The following is a 22,916-nucleotide window of genomic DNA, read 5'->3' as shown; positions in this document are numbered from 1 at the left end:
ACAGGCTAGAGAGATTTTGCTCTCTAATCCTTTGGCATGGCTTGATTCAGAACTATCAGCACTAGCTCAGATGTGTTATGGATGGAGGCAGGTCAAGGAAGCAAATATTCAGTTCTGGATCTAGATTGGGTTTAGGTTGGGTAAGGCAATTCTGTGGCTTGGAATCTGGATTCCCATTGCCAGGAATCTCACAAATGACTGATGTGTGATTTCCACCTCTTCTCAAAGAGGAATCTTTTGAGAAAATGCAGTTTTTAAAGGGGGAAAGAATACTTCTTGTGATTAGCAGTCTTGGCGCCATTCACTAGTTCTGAGGCTGCTGAACAGAAAATGGGTGTGGAAGAGCTGTTGGGATTTTTGTTTCCGTGCTGAGAGAAATGGCCTTGCAAAACTCTTCTTGGGTTTTATTCACCATAGTGCTAGGGCTAGGGTTGTGTCAGCAAGAGAATTGCCCTCTTGCAAGCTGTTATTCCCCTCTCCACCCCCTAAATCTGTTCTGGGGTTTCCCCCAAACCACTGGAGCAGATTTTGGGAACGGTGTGGGGCATGCAAAGGGTGAGGAGAGTGGGTGAATACCACTGCAGAAGCACTTAATTCTTGTACTAGTGAAAAAGGTAATAGAACATGCTATCGGTGGGTGTCCCAATTGTATGTGCATAGGGAGCAGGGAGGCATTTTGTTGAATATTCTTGGTGGGGAGAGGTGAAATTCTCCCAACTGTTTCTTTCAGAAAATTCTCTTTGAAATCTTGGCTCACTTAATGCTGAACAAAACTCTATTTTTAATTCCTACTGGTAGATGAAGGAAATCTTGTGTAAGAGGGGAGAACAGGAAGGATTAGGGGCCACCCCCATTGCTTCCAAAGACAATATTAAAATAATCTGAAACAACATTAAAACAGGACCTATTCATCAAATTTTATCCAGGGAAAGACTAGAAGTCTCTAGCACTTCAAGAGCACCTCCCAGAAAGGAGATTTTCAACAACAACAAAAGACAGAAAATTATGTTCTGAGAAATTTCAGGGTGACCTACGGTTTCGTTTTGTGGTTTTTGAACCATTATGAAAGCCCACAATATATTTTTTACTATTGTGGGAAAGATGGTGTGTGTGTGTGTGTGTGTGTGTGTGTGTGTGTGTGTGTGTGTGTGTGAAATGAATGGATAATTCTAGTTCAGTCGTACTGTCCACAAATGTTTCTTCTTAATTATTACATGTGAATCCACTTAAGCTCAATATTGAACAAGTGTTTCATTTGTTAGAAGACTTTTATGCTTCCTTTCAATCAGAGTGGTTTACCAAAAGGCTTAAACAATTACAAAGCAAAACATGAAACCAAATAAGCTATGAAAACACACACAAAACAGCCAGCAGGATTTAAATTGCAACTTCGAAGCCTGGGTGAAATTGCATGGTGCATTAAATGTGATATATATCTAGGAGCGTGAGGAGCATAGAGGAATTTGGTCATTGCTAGCTGTGCCCTGGGGTGGTGGATTGGGGCATCATTTTGCATGTTAACATTTATTTATTAGATTTATATCCTACTCTTCCCTCCCAAAGGATCTCAGGGCAGCAAACAACCAAGTTATAAAACAAACAAAAAAATCTTAAAAACAGTTCCAATACAGCCACAGACTGCGAAAGATCTGCTCTTTGTTGTGTGTGGGGTGATGCATATACTGGTGGAAATAACACACAAACATGCATTATATTAGGGGAGATTGCTTTGCAAAAAATGTGTTCATTAGGCAAAACTGCATACAGTACAAAGTTATGTATTTGGAGAGAAAGTCTTGCAAAAATGCTGAAGGATTTTCACGAGGACCTTTGAAAGGAAAAAAAAATCCCCAAACTGATGTGGAATTGTGGAGAACTGAAATTTAGGTTGGAAAAAATGAGAAAGCAAGAGAAGCCTTTAACTTGACAGATTTACCCGTTCCTTGTTGGGAGCATCTCCTGCCATCTTGAGGGCTTGATCTCTGACTGGTTGGCAGTGGTGGAGTTTTTGTGCCATCTGGGGGGTTTCTGGAACAGCCGCTGAGACCACAATAACGCCAGTCCTGGAAGACCTACATTGGCTCCCAATACGTTTCTGAGCACAATTCAAAGTGTTAGTGCGAACCTTTAAAGCCCTAAACGGCCTCGGTTCTGTATACCTGAAGGAGCGTCTCCACCCCCATGGTTCTGCCCAGGCACTGAGGTCCAGCTCTGAGGGCCTTCTGGCGGTTCCCTCACAGCGAGAAGTGAGGTTACAGGGAACCAGGCAGAAGCCTTCTCAGTGGTGGCGCCCGCCCTGTGGAACGTCCTCCCTTTGGATGTCAAGGAAATAAACAACTATCTGACTTTTAGAAGACATCTGAAGGCAGCTCTGTTTAGGGAAGTTTTTAATGTTTGGTGCTTTATTGTGTTTTAATATTCTACCGGGATCCGCCCAGAGTGGCTGGGGAAGCCCAGCCAGATGGGCAATATATAAATAATAACTTATTATTATTTTCTGGTTGTGTGTTTTTCCTTTCCCCTCTTGGGCTGACAGTGTGTAAAGCAGCTTAGCCATTTCATTCACCCCTCCCCTCCATCCTCTGGGTTTCCCAGATCTTCAAACCCAACGTCTTAGCCACAGTGTACTTTCACTTTAGTTCTCAGGAACTACTCCCCCGCCTCCCCCCTCCCCTAAGAAAGGACGAGCTCCCCTTTGGAAAATTAGGGGCGTCCATTCCCTAATCCCAGGTACCACGCTCGTTTCCACCGTTACACGGCAGAGCAGAACCTCCGCTGATCATTTACGGATCATCTCCCGCCCCTCCCCTCCCCCGAACTTGACACCAAGGCCTGGGATTGGACCCAGGTCGCCCCGGCACCGTCCAATGGGAAGGCGAGGAGCGCCTAGGCGCTGTATATAACCTGCCCCGACGGATGCGCGCGTGTGGCGATGCGCATCCATCGCGATGGGGGATGCGGAGCGCAGCGCGGAGCCGGAGTGCGCGGCGCCGTCGTGGAGAGGCAGGATCACCCTGCGCCACGCCTTCCTCCCCTTCCTCTTCCTCCTCCTCCTCCTCCTGTGCAAGGTGAATGCGGCTTGCTTGCTTGCGCGCAGAAGCGGCGCAGGCCCTCCGCTCGCTCGATGTGCGATCCGCGGGACGACGAACGGCCTTTGCTGACGGTGCTTGTCTCTCTCTCCTTCCCCGCCCCTCCCTTCCAGGTGCGCGGCCACGAGGAGTCCGAGTGCCGGCTGCCGTGCGATTGCCCCGCCGAGCCGCCCGCTTGCGCCCCCGGTGTGCCGACGGTGCTGGACGGCTGCGCTTGTTGCCAGACGTGCGCTCGGCAGCGCGGGGAGAGCTGCTCGCGGCTGATGCCCTGCGATGAGAGCAGCGCCCTCCACTGTCACCGGGACGCAGGGAGCGAGGCTGACTTGGGGGTCTGCGTGGGTAAGTGGCTGGTTTGGGGGTGGGGGACAGGTCCTCCTCCCGCCCTCGATCTCTCTCTGTTCTTCCCCCACTAGAGGGCTTAATTTCTAAAATGATGGTGTAGCCGCCTGGGGTTGGACTAGATGACCATGGGGGTCCCTTCCAGTTCTACAGTTCTGATTCTAGGACCATTGGTGCTGTATGGTCTTCCCTGACTGGCAGTGGCTCTCAGACAGGGTTCTCTCCTAAATCCTGCCTGGAGATGCCAGGGAATGTAACGTGGACTTTGTCTTCCTCTTATAGTAGAAGATCATAGAATTGTAGAATTGGAAGGGACCCCAAGGGTCATCTAGCCCAACCCCCTGCAATGCAGGAATCTCAGCTAAAGCATCCATGGCAGATGGTCATCCAACATCTGCTTTTAAACCTCCAAGGAAGGAGAGTCCACAACCTCCTGTGGGACTGTTCCCCTGTCTAACAACTCTTACCTTCAGAAAGTTCTTCCTGATGTTTTTGGTAGTTGGGATTTCCTTTCTTGTAATTTGAAGTCCTTGATTCAAATCCTACCCTCCGGAGCAGGAGAAAAGAAGCTTGCTCCATCTTCTATGTGACAGCCCTTGAGATCTTTGAAGATGGCTCTCATATCTCCTCTCAGTAATGAGTAATGAGGGAAAGTGTATTTGTGTAACAAATGGTGTAACCAGGTACAAAAGCAGACAGGTGAACAATTTGCAACGTTAACTGCAACACTTGCCATTTGCAGAGTGCCTTGGTTGGGTTAGGGAGACCCAGGTTCAAATCCTTGACCCCCTTTAGAAGTTCACCTGGTGAACTTGGGCTGTTTGCTTTCTCTTGGCCTTACCTGCCTTGTAGAGTACTCAGGAGGATAAAACGGATGGGGAGCAGTGGAGGCTGGTCTGAAAGTGGGGTGGGACTCTGCCCCACCAACGGCAGGCAACGCCCACTTTCCTGCCTCCCTAACAACAACCTGGCTGCCCGCTTCCTCTTTAATCTCAGACTCAGTGTTGCCCCTGTAGAACTCAGCAAAGAGGAGGCAGCTGGTTCTGTCTATCATTTGCTCTGGCGCCACCTACTGTGGGCCTCCCTACCTGCCGCATTACCAGTTATAATTATTTTTATTAAAGATTAAAAAATGAGACATTGCACTACTACCAGTTATAATGGGCCCTGGTGTGGTCATTGGTGCCACTCGGAGCTGCTTGGATGAGATGTAGAATACTTAAAAAAAATATTATTATTTTTTGTAATCTTGCAGCAGCCGTCCTTAAGGTCAGATAGGGGGCTGGAACTGAGCGTGGTTTGTGTACAACTACTTGGGAGGCTGGTGCAAGAACCAATATCTTTCTTCTTCCTAAAGCAGAACAATTTCCTGCTAAGGCGTCCTTTCCCCATTCTGCCACACAGGGATGGCTTGTTGGGTTTTGTTAATACCACCCAAATGCACCCACAGCTGAATTTTGTATGATATGCCTTAACTGAGCAGGATCTAGTCAGATGTGGACATTCCAGAGCATAAACTAGATTCCTTCCCGGCTCCAAATACTTGATGACTTCACAACTCTGGAATGTAATCTTGTGTTCGTAACATATATTTGCTGCATGTTTTGAGGAATCTTGACCCAGTTCCCAATCTGGAAATCAAGAATTTAATGCAAAAACGCTTCAATCTGCAACTGGAACCTTACAAAATCGGGAGGCACACATGAGTCTAGTTAGCATCCTTAACTTCATGCTGGTTGGAAAAGAAGACAAATTGTACAAAGCCTGGCATTTGCTGGGGATGGAGGCAGAGGCAATGGCACAACAGAGGATGTAAAGGATAGAGGAGATCCTGGGAAAAACAAGGAGCTGAAAGGAATAAAAAGGAGCAATTGGGAGGGGATGAAATAGTACAGATATTTGAAGGCATTGGCCTGGTTCACAGATAACACTAAACTGTGGCTTGTTTAACAAACCACAAGTAAACTATGAGTTGTCCCACAGATGATCAGACAAATCATGGACCCCCCCACCCAAAAAAAGTTGGGTTTGCTTTTCTAGTGTTCATGCCTTTGTAGCTTGATGAGCATCTGGAATGGGGAGGCCAAACAAACCAAGGTTTCTAAGTCAACAACAAACCATGGCTTCAGGACATGGTTTACTTGCAGTAAGCAAGCCATATCCTGACAAACGTTCACAAATAATGCTAACTCATAATATAATGAACCCTGTTTTAGAGTTGTGTGAACCAGGCCATATTTTAGGGATTTTATTTCATTTTTTAAAAAAACAAACAAACTGATTGCATACTTAAAATCTGTACTGGACTCAAATTAGGAAGGAAATGCAGATTTCTTGATTTTACAGAGCTGCTTCTGAGTTGGCATTGGTTATCTTATCTCAAATGCTTTGGTAAAGAAAGTGTTATACAACTTAGTGCAAGACATTTCATGGAAGGAACAACATAAGAAAATGAACTGGCTTGAAACCATCTCTGGAACCATTTGGTTACATGACCAGTCTAATTTTGGGAACACTTTGGTTGTGTTTGTTACCAAAGACAGAGAACATGCTCATATAGGCAATAGTTTGCTCTTATGTTTTCGTGTTTGCAAGGGATGATGCAGAATTTAGAAAAGAAATCAATCTCTTAGCTGTCTCCCTATCTAAACATGAGACGGGAATTGCATTCCTTCCAGCTTGTATGCATTGCCCTACCCTGAGGAACAGGCACTGCCTGGCAGAACACTTCCTGGATAGGAATATTTGCCCTGAGGTTGCACAGAGGAGAGAAGGGAAGAATGCTATTCCATCAGCTCCGCTGGGGGACCAGCCGACTTTAGAGTTTTTGTTCAGTGATCGCCTCGCAGTAGCCGTTTCGTTCGGGTCCAGAAGTGGAAGAGAAAGGAAGCAGGGCCACTACTGAGCTTCTTTCCCTGAACAGTTTCCAACCCAACTTTGTCATGAGAATATTTTTGTAATTTTAAGGTTGGGTGTCTGAGCTGGCTTTTTTCCTTCTCCCTCCTCATTTGCTTTTCCTTTTGATCACAGGTCCCTGAGGGCAGGGGCTGCTTTAAAAAAAAATCATCTGCAAGCCATTGTTGCTAAAAAGAGGGGTGGAAGTATTTTATATGTAAATAAATAGTACCCATAAGCCTGGTAGCTGGAGCTCCAGAGAGTGGCTTTGACACCACACTTGTCCCAGAACCCCTCCAAGAGAGAGGCTTTGTATCAAATTCTAGGGGTCCTCAGACTTTTCTCTCTCTCAGATCTCTAGGAAATTGCTGGAGGTCTTGGCAGACCACTTAAAGATTTTTCTGCCTGTTGTAGCAATTGCAGTGCTCAGTGTTAGATGTGATATTATTTTTTAATTTCGTTTTAATTGCTTTTTTATTATGTGCTATATTTTCTTGCATTAACATAATGGAAAACACAATTAAAATCAATATGAATATTTAATACAACAGATGCATGCCATGTCTCCTGTCTTCAGCCACAAAGCACGTAAATGAAGCTCAATGGACCACAATTTGGGGAACCCCCTAGCTTATTCTATTCTGTGCTGCTCGCGGGGTTTCCGAAACTTGGGTCTCCAGCTGTTTTTGGACTACAACTCCCATCATCTCTAGCTAGCAGGGCCAGTGGTCAGGGATAATGGGAATTGTAGTCCAAAAACAGCTGGAGACCCCGTTTGGGAGATTCCGAAGATAAAAAGTGGCGTATAAATCTTTAAAATTTTACACACACACACACACACACACACACACACACACACACACACTGCAGCCCCTATTAAGATCTAAAAGAGCAAACTTTAAGTCTCCTGTATGAAAATGCTTTGAAACTCCGAAGAATGCAAATAAGGATTTATTCATTTGAGCTATATCCCACCTTTCTTCCAAGGAACTCAAGGTGGCATCCATGGTTTTCCTAGTCCCCATTTTAGTCTAACCCTACCTCACAGGTTTGCTGTAAAAATAAGACAGCAACTTGCCCAAGGTCACCCAAACTGCTTCACATCTGAGTGGGGATTTGAACCCTGGTCTCCCAGGTCCTAGTCCGGCATTCTAACCACAACACCACAGTGCACCCGCAGCTGGAGAAGACCCAGGTCTGCAGTAGTTGACCTGCGGGCCTTCCAAACAAACTCTTTGTCACAGGGTTTCCTTTCATAGCTATATGCATGCTGTCTTCGTGACAAGTGGGCAGAAATGGGAGCTTAAAGTGCTCTGCTGTGTGTGTGCTAGGTCTTCACACAGCTCAAATGTTTGCCTTCTTTGCTTCAGACCTTGAAGGAGACAACTGCGTGTTCGATGGGATTATTTACCAGAGTGGCGAGACGTTCCAGCCAAGCTGCAAATACCACTGTACTTGCCAAGATGGGCAGATCGGCTGCATACCCCTCTGCAGCCTTGACTTGCTGCTTCCTGGGCCCGACTGCCCCTTCCCAAGGAAAATCGAGGTCCCCAAGGAGTGCTGTGAGCAGTGGTCGTGCGACCCCCAAGCAGATGTGGATGTTGGAGGCTTCGCAATGGCTGGTGAGCCGTCTGGGAGTTCGAAAGCTACAGTTCTCCTGGGTTCTTTCGCAATGGCCTAACTTAACAGAAGGTGTTTGCTTTGAAATGTCTCTTTCCTAGTTTTCCAAAATCAACTCAAATGGTAGCCAATGAGCATCAGTCTTAATCACATCAATCTTAATCACATCAATCTTAAATTTAATAATTCCCCCATTCCAAACCCAACTATGAAGTAGAAAATCAACAGTACTGCCATAATGATGATGATGGTAATACGGTAATAAATTTCTTGTAACCCCCCCCCCCCATCTGACTGGGTTGCTCCAGCCACCATCAGGAGTATCAGAACAAACCAGAAAAATAATCTGCTGGAGGCAGTTTTGAAACAGCTGAATCTTTAGGTAAAGGTAAAGGGACCCCTGACCATTAGGTCCAGTTGTGAACGACTCTGGGGTTGCGGCGCTCATCTCGCGTTATTGGCCAAGGGAGCCGGGGTATAGCTTCCAGGTCATGTGGCCAGCATGACTAAGCCGCTTCTGGCGAACCAGAGCAGCACACGGAAACGCCGTTTACCTTCCCGCTTGGAGCGGTACCTATTTATCTACTTGCACTTTGACATGCTTTCGAACTGCTAGGTTGGCAGGAGCTGGGACCCAGCAACGGGAGCTCACCCCGTCGCAGGGATTCAAACCGCCGACCTTCTGATCAGCAAACCCTAGGCTCTGTGGTTTAACCCACAGAAATATTCAGAAAGCTGAATCTTTACCATCTGCCTAAAACAGTACAGTGTTGGGGCCTGGTGCTTGGCAAGGCATCCCACATCACTACCACTACCACTACCACAGCCACTACCAAGAAGGCTCTCTGCCTGGTTCCCTGTAACTTCGCTTCTTACAGTGAGGGAACCAGCAGAAGACCCTCGGAGGAGGACCTCAGTGTCCAGGCTGAACAATGGGGGTGGAGAGGCTCCTTCAGGTAGATACAGGGTCAAGGCCATTTAGGGCTTTAAAGGTCAGCACCAACACTTTGATGAATTGTGCTCAGAAACGCACTGGGAGCCAGTGAAAATCCTTTAGGACCGGTGTTATATGATGTTACATGGAGGAGACAATTTAGGTGAACATTCGGTTTTCCCCATCTGTAATTGGAAGTGGCACTGTTGATTCTACCACTTCACTCTGCTGCTTATGCAGATAACAGCCTCTGTTCTCTTTCCCCATGGAGTAAGGTACCTTATAACTTAGTAAGCCTCCTCCTGTGCTTTCAGAAGTCGGTCTGGGAGGCTATGGTGTTTTTGCTACGTACAGGAGAATGAGGAAACATACTTTTATATTGGTTTCAGTGGAGCAAAAAAAGCTTTACACAAAACTTTCTCAGACTCCTTGAGATGGCCATAAGTCCAAATGTGCCTTTAAAAAAGACTTATGGCATCATAGCCTTCTCAAGGTCACTTCTCACGGTTGTTGCATCCAGTTGGCTTCCTATCACTTGATTCTCCTGCCCATAAAACCTTAGTAATGTTTACATTTTTTTACAGCTTAAAGAGCATGCCATGATGTCAATGGGACAGTGTAATAAACCCTCTGGAAGTCTTGCTGAGTGTCCTTTCTCATCATTGGGCAAGAGTTTGCCTATATAAGCATGTGTGGGTTTTAAAAATGGCCAAGTAATAATTTTATTTAGTGAAATTACTTTATGTCCCTAGACATAAAGAAATCAAGTTCTGTTATGTTTCGACAAACCATAAACAAGCATAGCTGAAATCCTATGATGGAAATTTACGTAGCAGATATGGCTGGCTAAGCTGAAAGGTGAGCGTCATGCGTAGTTGCAGATGCAGAAGGTGGAGATAATTGTTTATTTTATTCCTACCTTTTCCTCCAAGGAGCTGAAATGCATGGGCCTTTTCTCTCCACCTTCGACACACATTCTCCCCTTGCACCATGTGGGTTAAGCTGAGAGGTGATGAGCTTTATTGTCAAGTGGGATCTGAAGGTGGAACAACCCATTTCCAAACCTCCACTCCTCCATGGTGGACCTACATTTGGGTGGCCTTGATGCTTGAGCTGTTATGCGGGGGGCCCCTTCACAAGCAGCAATGAGGTTTGGGTTAACTACTGTTATCATCTTCAATGGGGGTTGTTTCACGGCAGATCGCCCGTCGCAATTCTTCCGGGAGTTTATGTTTTTGGTATCCACGCAAGTACTTCCCTAAACTCCTTGCTATTCTTCTTGATCTCTGCTTGGAAGCTGGGGAAATTACATTAGTCAACTTGCTGCAACACTTTATACAATCTGTGCTACTGACTCAAACTCCGGGATTGTTGAAATATACACAACAAAAAGTTAATCAATTTAAGTCACGTGATTCAAATTGGGTCTACTAGACCCATTTTTTTTAAGTGACATGGACCAGAGTTAGATCTCGGGGCTCCTCCAAATTAGGGACTTAGAAGCACAAGCTTCTTGAGTTTCGTAGTAGATCCACCCCCCCTGTCCAAGATTGAGCTACGTAAGCATTGAAACTGGTAAAGAGACTCGACTTCTTGAGAATTTACTTAAAGCAAATGCCTGCCCATTAAAGCATTGAGGACAGGCTTGAAAAACATGCATAATGAATCTCTGAAGCAAGACAATAGAATTATTATTAGTCAAGAAGACACAAAATGGGCTGATATACGGTATGTTTAATCTAAATACAGTGGTACCTCTGGTTAAGAACTTAATTCGTTCCGGAGGTCCATTCTTAACCTGAAACTGTTCTTAACCTGAGGTACCACTTCAGCTAATGGGGCCTCCCGCAGCCGCCGCACCGCCGGAGCACAATTTCGGTTCTCATCCTGAAGCAAAGTTCTTAACCTGAGGTACTATTTCTGGGTTAGCGGAGTTTGTAACCTGAAGCGTTTGTAACCTAAAGCGTTTTGTATCCCGAGGTGCCACTGTAATCTAAATAACTTATTTAGTTGGGAATTTCCTCTGGTGATAAGAAGCTAACTTCTTTATGCCGAATATGCCCAGCCTTGCTCACTGCATCTTTAAAGGAGATGTTGGTGTCAAAAGCTGTAAGCGGAAATGTGGCTACCGAACTGCTATTGATACTAGCCAGGGTGGCTCCCTGCTGCCTCCAGGATTAGAGTTGCATGCCTCTGAATATCAGTCATGGAAGAGCAGCAACGGGAGGCTATTTCATCACCACCACTATTCATGTTAATAATTAATTAATAACATTCTATTTATTTCCTGCCCTTCCCCAGCGGATCCCAAGGTGGGTCACAATAATTCAAAATTCAGTTCAGTAAGCCCTCAGCCTGTGCGCATTCAGCTTTTCGCACATGGCGAAAAACAAAAATAAATTAAGAATGGGGCAGGGTTACTTTGGCAATCTCACCCGCCATTGAACCCAATGGATTTCGTCTGTGCGGGATTTGGGCTTTAGGTGTGATCCCCGCAAAGTAACCCCTGTGTAAGTTGCAGGCTTACTGACTTAATAGCAGATAAAAGAGGTGCTGGCAATTCTGCTAAGCTAGATGGGTCAATAAAGTAGGTCTGTACATCCTCCCCAATCTATTGGTAAACTACTTGTACTCTCTGCTAGACTAAAATATGGCAATACTTGCTACAATGAATGTTTGAGCCAAAGATATATTAGGGATTTTTCAGCGTCAAGTAACTGCCAGGGACTGTGGTGAGGAGGACTGCAATGAGGAGGAATGGTGGGAGCTGCCTCCTCCCCCTGACCCTGAATCTTCCCAGGAGTAGGAGGACAGTATAGATTTAGAACAGTGGTTTGCAGAGGGACATAGTTCAGAAGGCAGAAGCTGGGAAGTACTGGATGGGGAACATGCTACGAGAAGAAACACTGGAAGAGAGAGGGTTAACAGATTCACAGTCTCTGGATAGCATTCACCCCCCCTTCTCCAAAGTCACAGAGAGCTCAGAAAGTGGCAGAACAGAAAGCACAGAGACGGTACAAGCTCAGATTACAAGACATAGGAGTGACATAGATTAATAGGGACGGAGGGGGTGGTAGGCCTTAATTGGGAGCACCGCCATTCTAGCGAGACACTTTCTTTTGTTTCTCGCTGTGTTTATTAAAGAAACTAACTGGTAAGATTTTCCTTTCATTTGATCTGCTTATTTACTGCCATGGAGGAGGAAGCCGATTCCCCGAAGCCTGACAGTAACCCAGGTTTGCTTTTTTGTTTGTTAACCACCACCTGCCCTTTAGCGTACAGACAAGAAGCCACCCTTGGGATCGACGCATCCGATTCGAGTTCCAACTGCATTGAGCAGACGACAGAGTGGAGTGCCTGCTCCACAAGCTGCGGAATGGGCTTCTCCACTCGGGTCACCAACAAGAACGCAGTGTGCGAGATGGTGAAACAGACCAGGCTCTGTGAGGTGCGGCCTTGTGAAAGTGCTCGCCTGCAAGATAAGGTACGGCTCAGACTCTCGCCGATGAGCCAGTCCGCTGCATGGTCTATTTGCACTAGCTACTTCTCCCAGAAGGCAAGCATTGTGAAACACTGGCTTTGGAGGGGAGAATGGTGGGCATCCTTTCTTGAGCAACCTTAGTGATATTATTTATTTATTTATTAAATTTATATACCACCTTTCGCCCAAGCTTCAAGCTTCATTTCTGCTTCAAGCTTCACTGTTGTAGCCTTACTAATTTCAGTCTAGAAAGCAGGAGCACAACACTCCCAGCTCAAAAGGAGCCGTCTGCTGCCTTTCTCAAAAACGAGGCCTCTCTTCCCAAGGTATTGGTAGCGGCAGATCTGTTCAAAGTCAATTTTGCCTGCCTCTTCTCCCCTCACAGCCGATCAAGGGGCATTTAGTGAAATAAGTTCCTTTTTGCTTCTACTGCTCATTGAATGCCTAGTCAAGATGACACTTGATTTTACTTCATTGCTGTTGGTAGTCTGGGAGTAGTAGTAGTAGTAGTAGTAGTAGTAGTAGTAGTAGTAGTAGATTTATTATTTATACCCCGCTAATCTGGCTGGGTTTCCCCAGCCACTCTGGGTGGCTCCCAACAGAATTTTAAAAACACGATAAAACATCAAATGTTAAAAACTTCCCTAAACAGGGCTGCCTTCAGATGTCTTCTAAAAGTCAGATAGTTGTTTATTTCCTTGACATCTGATGGGAGGGCGTTCCACAGGGTGGGTGCCACTACCGAGAAGGCCCTCTGCCTGGTTCCCTGTAGCTTCACTTCTCACAGGGAGGGAACTGCCAGAAGGCCCTCAGAGCTGGACTTCAGTGTCCGGGCTGAATGATGGGGGTGGATACGCTGCTTCACCCCCTCAAAGCTTCCTTCAGACATGGCGGTGCTAGGTCACTAGTAATTTTTGGATGTCTGTTGTGTCATGTCTTCTCCCTATTAGAAGGGGAAGAGGTGCGTCCGCACCAAGAAGTCTCCAACACCTGTCCACTTGAAGTACGACAACTGCACCAGCATCCACCTGTACAAACCCCGTTATTGTGGCACCTGCAGTGACGGACGCTGTTGCACCCCCCGGGCCGCGAAAACCATCCACGTGGATTTCCGCTGTCCTGAAGGCAACATCATCAGGCATCCCGTGATGTCCATCACAAACTGTGTGTGCCATGGCAACTGTCCTCAGGATCACAACACTTTCTATAGAAAGCTCCGCCAAGCGGGCTGATTGAAAACACAAAACTGATGACAATTTCAAAAAGGGGGTGAATATTTAATATGTAACAAGTTCCTTAAGAGCGAAGCATGGAAACAGGCAGCGAACAATATTACCCTGCTGGGTGTCTCTTTTATACTTGGGGGGGGGAATACAAAGATGCAGTTTGATTTCCATCTGGTTCTGTAAATGACCCAGTTCAGTTCCTGTGGAGTTCCTTGAAATCTTTCTTCAAGCATTGCCACCCCATCGTAATATTAGTCCCTGGGGGGAGAAATGTAACAGCTCGACATGGATTTCTTTTATTAGTATAAAGGTTTCTTAGAACCTCTGCAAACACTAGAACTTCTTGTTCCTCAGCTTCATGTATTTGCTTGCCTGTGGTCATGTTTCCAGGTTCTTCTTGCCGAACAAACTGTTTGCAAAATTCATGGGCCAAGATGCTTGGGTGAGCGCTGGCCTTATCGTCGCCCCGGGTAACTGCAGCCAGGAGTTGAGCACAGCCTGTTTCTGCAGAGTGATGGGCCAAGGATCTTAATGCTGATTCAAAACCCAAGTTAGTCACGTGATTCCTTCTGCAGCCAGTTTTTAAGGAGGAACGTATTTTTTGTTGCCAATCACAGATGCAGCAGGTGAAAACATGTTTTCCTATTACTATTTTCTCTTCCTTGCAAAACACTTGCCCCTTGAACCAGCTCACCCTTTTCCTGCTCCAGCTGCAGATGATGCACACACAAACTTTCTCCCTCCCTCCTTCCGGTCTGCTACCACCTCGCCGCCTTCTGCTGGTGCATGACTTTGCCAAGGGGGCGCCCTGCCCTGGAGCAGCTGCTAATATGGCCAGGAGTGGGAGTCAGTAGTGGGAGATTCTGTACCACGGATGTCAGGGCCGGTCCACACATGAGGTCTGGTGAGGTGACCACTTCAGGCAGCAGGGTCCACAGAGGAAATCCCCCTCCTCATTCCTGATGTGGATCTTCACTCACCCCTTCTTCCCTAGTGAGGAGCAGAGTGCCATTTTGGGGGTTGCCTCAGGTGCCAAAATGTCATGGGCAGGCCCTGACTCCTGTTATGCCACTTCACGGTTAGGGTAGCCCTATTCAAAGAAAACTTGTATTCAAAGGAAAATTAGTATGTCTCTTTTTCTTTCTTCTGTCGGTCTCGGCATATGAACTGATTCCTGCGGGTGTTTCAGAGCGTTCCGATTCTAATACTTAAAAAGTAGGTTGCAACAGGACAGAAGTTGTAACTGAAATGTGTGCTGTGCTAGTTAGCTTGCTGAAATCGACTTGTGTGGAGGTGAAGGTGATGTTACTACACTTGGGCAAAAAAAAAAAGTGAAAGGCACAAATACGGGATGGGAGACACCTGGCTTGAGAGCAGTACATGTGAAAAGGATCTAGGATCTTGGTAGACCACAAACTTGACATGAGTCAACAGTGTGATGCAGCAGCTTAAAAAGCCAATGCAATTCTGGGCTGCATCAATAGGAGTATAGCATCTAGATCAAGGGAAGTAATAGTGCCACTGTATTCTGCTCTGCTCAGACCTCAGCTGGAGTACTGTGTCCAGTTCTGGGCACCACAGTTCAAGAAGGATACTGACGAGCTGGAACGTGTCCAGAGGAGGGCAACCAAAATGGTCAAAGGCCTGGAAACGATGCCTTATGAGGAATGGCTTAGGGAGCTGGGTGTGTTTAGCCTGGAGAAGAGAAGGTTAAGGGGTGATATGATAGCCATGTTCAAATATATAAAAGGATGTCATATAGAGGAGGGAGAAAGGTGGTTTTCTGCTGCTCCAGAGAAGCGGACACAGAGCAATGGATTCAAGCTACAAGAAAGAAGATTCCATCTAAACATTAGGAAGAACTTCCTGACAGTAAGAGCTGTTCGGCAGTGGAATTTGCTACCAAGGAGTGTGGTGGAGTCTCCTTCTTTGGAGGTCTTTAAGCAGAGGCTTGACAGGCATATGTCAAGAATGCTTTGATGGTGTTTCCTGTTTGGCAGGGTGTTGGACTGGATGGCCCTTGTGGTCTCTTCCAGCTCTATGATTCTATGATTTTATGTTAGGAGCTAATTCCCATGAGCATTCAAAGGTTGGTCTGCTTATGAAGCACATACCGTGTTTCTCATATTATAAGACATGTCTTATATTTATTTTTTCCTCAAAAAAACACACTATGGCTTATTTTCAAGGGATGTCTTATTTTTTTCCTCCTCCTCCTGCCGCGGCCAGCATTGCTGCTGCACCTATCACTATGTCTTATTTTCGGGGTATGGCTTATATTCCTTGAATGCTTAAAAATCCTGCTATGGCTTATTTTATGGGTATGTCTTAAAATATGAGAAACAGGGTACATTGTGGAGCCCCAGTACAGAATATTTCAATGGGCCTCTGGATGGCAAATACCCCCTTTTTTGTACATTTCTCCACTTTAAGTTTAGACTGGACTGTTTGCGTCCTGCTCTGAAGGATGTGGCCTGACCCACTTGCTAGGTGAGAAAGCAAACCTTGTAAATCTCCTTGTAAAAAAAAAAAATAGTAGTTCCACGTTTTACAGAAACAGCAATGCAAACAGAAGTGTATGCCGTACAATCTAAGTCTCCTGTAAATGTTCAAACAATACTGAAGCTATTAAAAAAAAAAGTTTAAAATCACTTAAACTTATGATTAGGAGAGTGCTGTGAAGCATTCATAAGTCTGCCAGCTGTTACTCAGCTCGAAAGATGCTCAGTCATTCAAGTGCAGGGTGTAGAAGCTGGGCTGGCTTTGATCTCCATGCCACACCATCACAAGACCCATTACTTGCTTGGGCTAAAGTGAGGAGGGGCAATTTTTAAAGAGGCGGGAAATGTTTTAAAACAGCTGATGGAACTGAAGTCGCTGGTGAGCTGTTTTGCAATGGGGTTGGGAGAAGGAGTGTGTTTTAAAATATATATATATATATATACAGTCATACCTCATGATACGTAGGCTTCATGTTGCGTCTTTTCAGGTTACGTACGCGCTGAACCTGGAAGTCCCGGAATGGGTTACTTCCAGGTTCGGCGTGTCTGTAACCTGTGCACATGCGCAGAAGTGCTAAATCATGCTTTACACATGCACAGAAGCGCCACATTGCGGTGCTTCATGTTGTGGCCTTTTCATGTTGCGAACGGGCTGCTTGAATGGATCCCGTTCGCAACATGAGGTACCACTGTATATATTAATGTCATTTTCAATAAATAGTACAATAAATTTATAGTGGCAGTGTCATTCTTTACAACAGCGGAAGAAAGGAAAGAAAAAGGGGGCCTCCATTGTGACTGGGATGTCCGGGGGTGGTAGAACCTCACACCAAAAAGAGAGAGAAGCAGGGTGTGGGGCTTTTCAGTTGAGTCACTTTTGTTAACAGGTTGAATAAAAGGATACCAAATCACCTTAACTTTTGATTCCCCGCCCCCATGCCTTTCTCCTCTCCTGGGCCATCTTTTCCCCCAAAGCTAGCTGCCAAAGAGTGCTGTATTTTGTTTATCTGCAAGTCTGTGAAACAGAGGCTGCACGATGATCCCAAATTACAGGTAGGAAGTGGGATTACACACATACCCTGATGACGTCAGATTTAGGACCATCCCTGGTGTGTGTTTCAATTATACGCGGGTGGTGCTGTGGTCTAAACCACTGAGTCTCTTGGGCTTGCTGATTGGAAGGTCGGTGGTTCGAATCTGCACAAAAAGGGTGATCTCCTGTTGCTCTGTCCCAGCTCCTGCCAACCTACCAATTTGAAAGCACACCAGTGCAAGTAGATAAATTGGCGTTTCCATGCGCTCTGATTTCTGTCACGGTGTTCTGTTGCACCAGAAGTGGTTTAGCCATGCTGGCCACATCACCCAGAAAGCTGTCTGTGGGCAAACGCCGGCTCCCTTGGCCTCAAAGTGAGATGAGCGCTGCAATTCCATAGTCACCTTCGACTGCCCTTATCCATCCAGGGCTCCTTTACCTTTTTACCTTTACACTCATACCCTCCAACATGTCACAGTGGAAAACCAGGACACACATCTTCTGGGATGCACTCCCACATGAGTTGTATGACCCGTGAAAGATTGTACCCTGAATGTCTTTTGGGGCTGCAGCACTCAAAAAACAAACAAACCAAGATATCCCAATTTAATTGGGACCGTTGTGGGGTATGCACCCTGGGTACTCAAAATGTAAGCTGTTTTTGAGTCATCGAGTGAAGCTGGCTTCGAAAAACCTGATGCAAAACACAGCTCATGCACTCTGTTGAAACATGGTGGTTCTGCTTAATTGAGAGCAGTTCTCAATTAAAGGTTCCCCCAACCCTCAAGAGAAGCTTTTAGGGGGGTTACTTTGGCCTGCACAGGTGAGGAGGAGAGGGAACGATTCCTGGCACAAACTTGCTTTCACTTGCAAATCACTAGACATCACTCATTTCCAAATTTGCAGCTATATATACGTATGTTCCCTTTTCTGGTGATGCAAAGGTGTCTTATTTAAAGTCTGGTGACTGGTCTAAAAAAAGGCATAGGCAAACTCAGCCACTCGTCCCTCCGCCGCCACCGCCTGCCTCACTTGAGTATAAGCCGAATACTTATGAAAAAGTCGACTTATACTCGACTATAAACGGTAAATTCGTAACCCGAGGTACCGTGTTTCCCCCTTTTTAAGACACCGTCTTATAACTTTTTTTCCTCAAAAAAAACCACGGTGTCTTATTTTCAGGGGATGTCTTAAGGCTTGGTGCTCTGTGCAATCACACATGACACTTTCTGGCACATGCAGATACAGATCAGCTGTAGCGCTGAAATCAGCTGTTCCTGGTTCAGGTGTAGCGCGCGCCCAGCGAAGTCAGCCCTGAGAAGGGAAAATGGCATTTAAAAATGCCATTTGAAGTGATTTTAGCCTGTCGCCCAGAACCGGCTGCTGCAGCGCGGAGCGCCCAGCAGCGCCCGGGGGGAGCGCCCAGCAACACGGACAGAGCGCTCAGCAGCACCAGGAGGAGCGTCCCACCGTGCCAGGCGGCGGGGTGGCAGGCCACCTTGGCATGGCGAGGAAGAGACGAGGCCGCTGGCTCGGGCGCTCCTGAGTCCTGACCCCAGCCGCTTCTACGCGGCAGCAGCAAAAGAGCCATGCGGCCACATGGAGAGGCTAGCGCCCGAGCGGGAGACGCGATCTCTGCAAAGCTCTGCACTCACTTCATCCGCCCGACGGGAAAGCGAAGTGGGGAAGAGAAAAAGAGAAAAAACCGAAGCGGCTCTTTTTCTCTTCCCCACTTCACTTTCCCGTCGGGCGGATGAAGTGAGTGCAGAGCTTTGCAGAGAGCGCGTCTCCCGCTCAGGCGCTCGCCTCTCCATGTGGCCGAGCGGGAGACGCGATCTCTGCAAAGCTCTGCACTCACTTCATCCGCCCGACGGGAAAGCGAAGTGGGGAAGAGAAAAAGAGCCGCTTCGGTTTTTTCTCTTTTTCTCTTCCCCACTTCGCTTTCCCGTCGGGCGGATGAAGTGAGTGCAGAGCTTTGCAGAGAGCGCGTCTCCCGCTCGGGCGCTCGCCTCTCCATGTGGCCGCACGTCTCTTTTGCTGCTGCCGCGTAGAAGCGGCTGGGGTCAGGACTCAGGAGCGCCCGAGCCAGCGGCCTCGTCTCTTCCTCGCCATGCCAAGGAGGCCTGCCACCCCGCCGCCTGGCACGGTGGGACGCTCCTCCTGGTGCTGCTGAGCGCTCCGTCCGTGTTGCTGGGCGCTCCGCCCGGCGCTGCTGCGCGCTGCAGCAGCCGGTTCCAGGCGGCGGGGAGGCAAGCTGAAATCACTTCAAACGGCGTTTTTAAACGCCATTTTACCTCCTGGTTCCAGGCCCCCAGTTGGCAGGCATGGGGGTATGTCTTATTTTCAGGGTATGTCTTATATTTCTCAAATGCTTAAAATTGTTGCCCTGGCTTACTTTTTGACTACGTATTAAAAAAGGGGAAACACGGTACCACTGTATAGCGTTAACAATTTACAGTTAATAGCTGCTTTCACTAATGTTTTCCTTTGTGCTGCCACTAGATGGTGCAAAATGAAAAAAAAAGAACTCACTGGTAATGGTTTTATACAAAAACCTTGTAAACAAGACATTTTAATTCACATATTTGCATAAATACTGGCCACTACAGTGCAGTTTTAGCCCTATTGATTTCAATGGAACTTACTCCCAGGAATTTCAATTTGTGTTATTGGGTTTGGAATGTTATTTGTGTTATATTGTAGCATTATTGCCATCTGCCTTGAGTTTCTTTGGGAAATATGGCAAGGCAGGGTTTGTTTGTTTTTTTAAATGACCAAATAAATACTGTATTTACTCAGGTCTAATTTGACATCGAATCTAATGTGCACCTCAATTTTCAGAACCTTGAAACCAAAAAAAGTATTTGCTGGCAAATGTAAATATGCCATCTAATCTAATGCCCACCTCAATTTTCGCAACATAATTTGGCCAAAGAAAGTGAGCATTAGATTCAAGTAAATACAATATATGGGGCTAAAGTATATCAAGAAGATTATATAGGATTGTGCTGTTAATAGTCTTAAATATACTTCTGCTTCCAATGATTCCAGTTATCCAGCAATTTGTTGGGTGATATAACACACATATGTACACACATACCAAATCCCAGCACAAGAAAGTCAACTGAGGGCCGCTTCTTTTTGTGTATACAATTGCAGTATGGCTACATTTTCTGCCATGGGAGCAGCCAAAACAATTGACCAGTCAGGCATTCAAGTGACGACAAACATCTTATTTAAGCAGTTAGATCTGAGGACCATTGCAGTTTCTGAGCAATTTTGGACAATAGCCCTTTCTCTTCCTCACCTTAATATGTTTATGCGTTCAGTAAATACAAGTGCAAAACAAAACATTGCAACATCCCACTTAAACATTTTTCATTCCACTACTCCTTCCAAAAAAAAGCACGATCGAAGCAGCTTGCAATATGTCAATCAATACTAATCACAATATCCTAAAACAGCAGCCTCCATAGCACTATTCAAGATAGCAAGCAGCAATAAAAACAAACACCAAATGTGAAACTAGAGCAGGGGCTGGGAACCTCTTATTCTCCCTCAGGGGCCGCATCCCTTCAAGCGAAATGTGTCAGGGGCCACATTCCAGCAGTAGTGAGTCAGGCCTAGAGTCAAAAGTGGGTAGAGCACCCTTCTTCTTTCTGCCCCCCCCCCCCGTTCCCATTTGTCCACCCTTGCCGCCTTCAATATACACCTTTAGGTGCCAGATGCAAACATTCCTCTTTAACCAAGCCTTTGGCTGACTGTCATCCAGTGCCCTTTTAAAATGTGTTGGGGAGGGGTTGTTTTTGTTTTGATTATGTATTTTGTGTTTTTATATTGTAATTTTATTCTGTGAACCACCATGAGATCTGAGGGTACAGGGCGGTATTAAAATTAAATTATTCATCATCATCAAGGCAAAGTTGTTGTGCATTTTCATTATGTCTTGATTTTATAACCGTAAACTGCTTAGAAGACATTTTGGTATGCCAGCGGCATATAAATACAATAATAATAACAACATATAATGTTAAACCCAAGGGCCACAGGTTGTACCCCCACTTCTGAGCTAGAGCAACAAACTCAATGATCTAGGATTCAGCCAAATGCTGGAAGCAAATCAGGTGGTCATTGAACTGCACCTAAAATGCAGTGAAAAAGGTTGAAGCTAGTACCGGTATATATCCATAATAATAACAATATTTTTATTTATTTATACCCCACCCATCTGACTGGGTGGCTCCCAACATATGTAAAAACTTAATAAAACATGTTAAAACTTCCTTATACAGGGCTGCCTTCAGATGTCTTCTAAAGGTTGTAAAGTTACTTATCTCCTCGGCTCAGAACTCGGAATAACTCCATTCCCTCCAACATTTCTCTGATGGAAATAGGGACATCCTAAGGAAAAGCAGGACCTTCTGGGATCAAATCAGAAACCGGGACGGCTTCTGTAAATCTGGGACTGTCCCTGGAAAATAAGAACACTCTGAGAATCTGTGTATCCCTTTTATTGATGCATTGAAGGGAGCTGTCCACCCGAACAATTGGATTGTTGCGCCACATTTTCCAAGGGCCTTCCAGTTCCAATCCCTGGTGTCTCCAGGTCAGGTTGGGAATGTCTGCTGTCTGAAACCCTGGAGAGACACTACCAGTCAGTGTTGACACTAATGAGCAAGATGGGCCAATGATCTGGCTCATTGTAAGGCAATGTGCTTGAGAAGGACCTTGGCTCAACAGTGGAGCATCCTTGAGCCTCTCTAACTGACCATGAGAACTCAGCAAGCCCCAGTCATGCTAGAATGTCCCCTTGAACTCTTAATAATGCCTCTCGGTGGTTTGGATGGAGAACAGAAAGGGTTGCGTGAGTGTGTGTGTGTGTGTAGGAACTAGCCACCTGTGAATGGTTAAGACACAAACAAAGAAGCCCACTCACAGGCGAGCTGCCGAAACGTACAATTACTTTTCCAGACGGCAGATGCACAAAAGGCAAGTAATTTATGTGCGCTCGGGCCTCAGACCTATTTCTGAAGATCAAAGGTTGTTTTCAGCGGTGTATTTTCTGCTTCTGGAAAATCAATCGGCATTATTTTTAGTGCCGGGTTAGGAGCTGTGAGCAAACGGCCGAGCCCTTTGCCAAGAACATGGTGAGACAGACAGACTTTCAAAACTGGAAACTGCGGTTCCCGTCCAAAGGCGAAGTGTATCGCAGTCAACTGCTGGCACTTTTCTGAGGGGAGCTCTGTGCTTTTAATCCACGTCTGCGAGAATCAATGCTCACTTTAATAGGAGGTCTATAATCACAGGCCCGCTGGGATGTCTCCTTTAATAAGGATTAGTCAGACCACCAAATGTCCTCAGAAACTGAGAATATTTGCACTTCCCCCTATAAAACAGAGTGAAAAGGGCCGTCTAATAATATAGTTGGGCTATCAGATGGACACATCTCTTGCTGTCTGGGGCTTAGGCCCCTGCAAGGAGAGAGCCCAGAATACTCTTCAACAAATTCAACAGGTCTTTGTTTGTTTAAAGGTAAAGGTAAAGGGGCCCCTGACCATCAGGTCCAGTCGTGTCCGACTCTGGGGTTGCAGCGCTCATCTCGCTCTATAGGCCGAGGGAGCCGGCATTTGTCCGCAGACAGCTTCCGGGTCATGTGGCCAGCATGACAAAGCTGCTTCTGGCAAACCAGAGCAGCGCACGGAAATGCCGTTTACCTTCCCGCCGGAGCATTCCCTATTTATCTACTTGCACTTTGATGTGCTTTCGAACTGCTAGGTGGGCAGGAGCTGGGACCGAGC

The 22,916-nt window shown here is 46.2% G+C and overlaps 1 protein-coding gene across 1 annotated transcript; it reads left to right on the top strand.

The window, feature by feature from the left end:
* The first annotated feature begins 2,934 nt into the window (after nt 1-2,934).
* CCN3 (cellular communication network factor 3) lies at nt 2,935-16,158 on the top strand. Its single transcript, XM_035126033.2, has 5 exons — nt 2,935-3,068; nt 3,203-3,428; nt 7,694-7,945; nt 12,153-12,361; nt 13,309-16,158. Exons 1-5 carry the CDS (start codon nt 2,949-2,951, stop codon nt 13,588-13,590), a joined length of 1,089 nt encoding a protein of 362 aa, XP_034981924.2. The 5' UTR covers nt 2,935-2,948; the 3' UTR covers nt 13,591-16,158.
* The last annotated feature ends 6,758 nt before the right edge of the window (nt 16,159-22,916 follow it).

This window comes from Zootoca vivipara, chromosome 8 (genome assembly GCF_963506605.1).
Source record: "Zootoca vivipara chromosome 8, rZooViv1.1, whole genome shotgun sequence".
Classification (NCBI taxonomy): Eukaryota; Metazoa; Chordata; class Lepidosauria; order Squamata; family Lacertidae; genus Zootoca; species Zootoca vivipara.
This window is presented reverse-complemented; position numbering and strand designations above follow the sequence as displayed.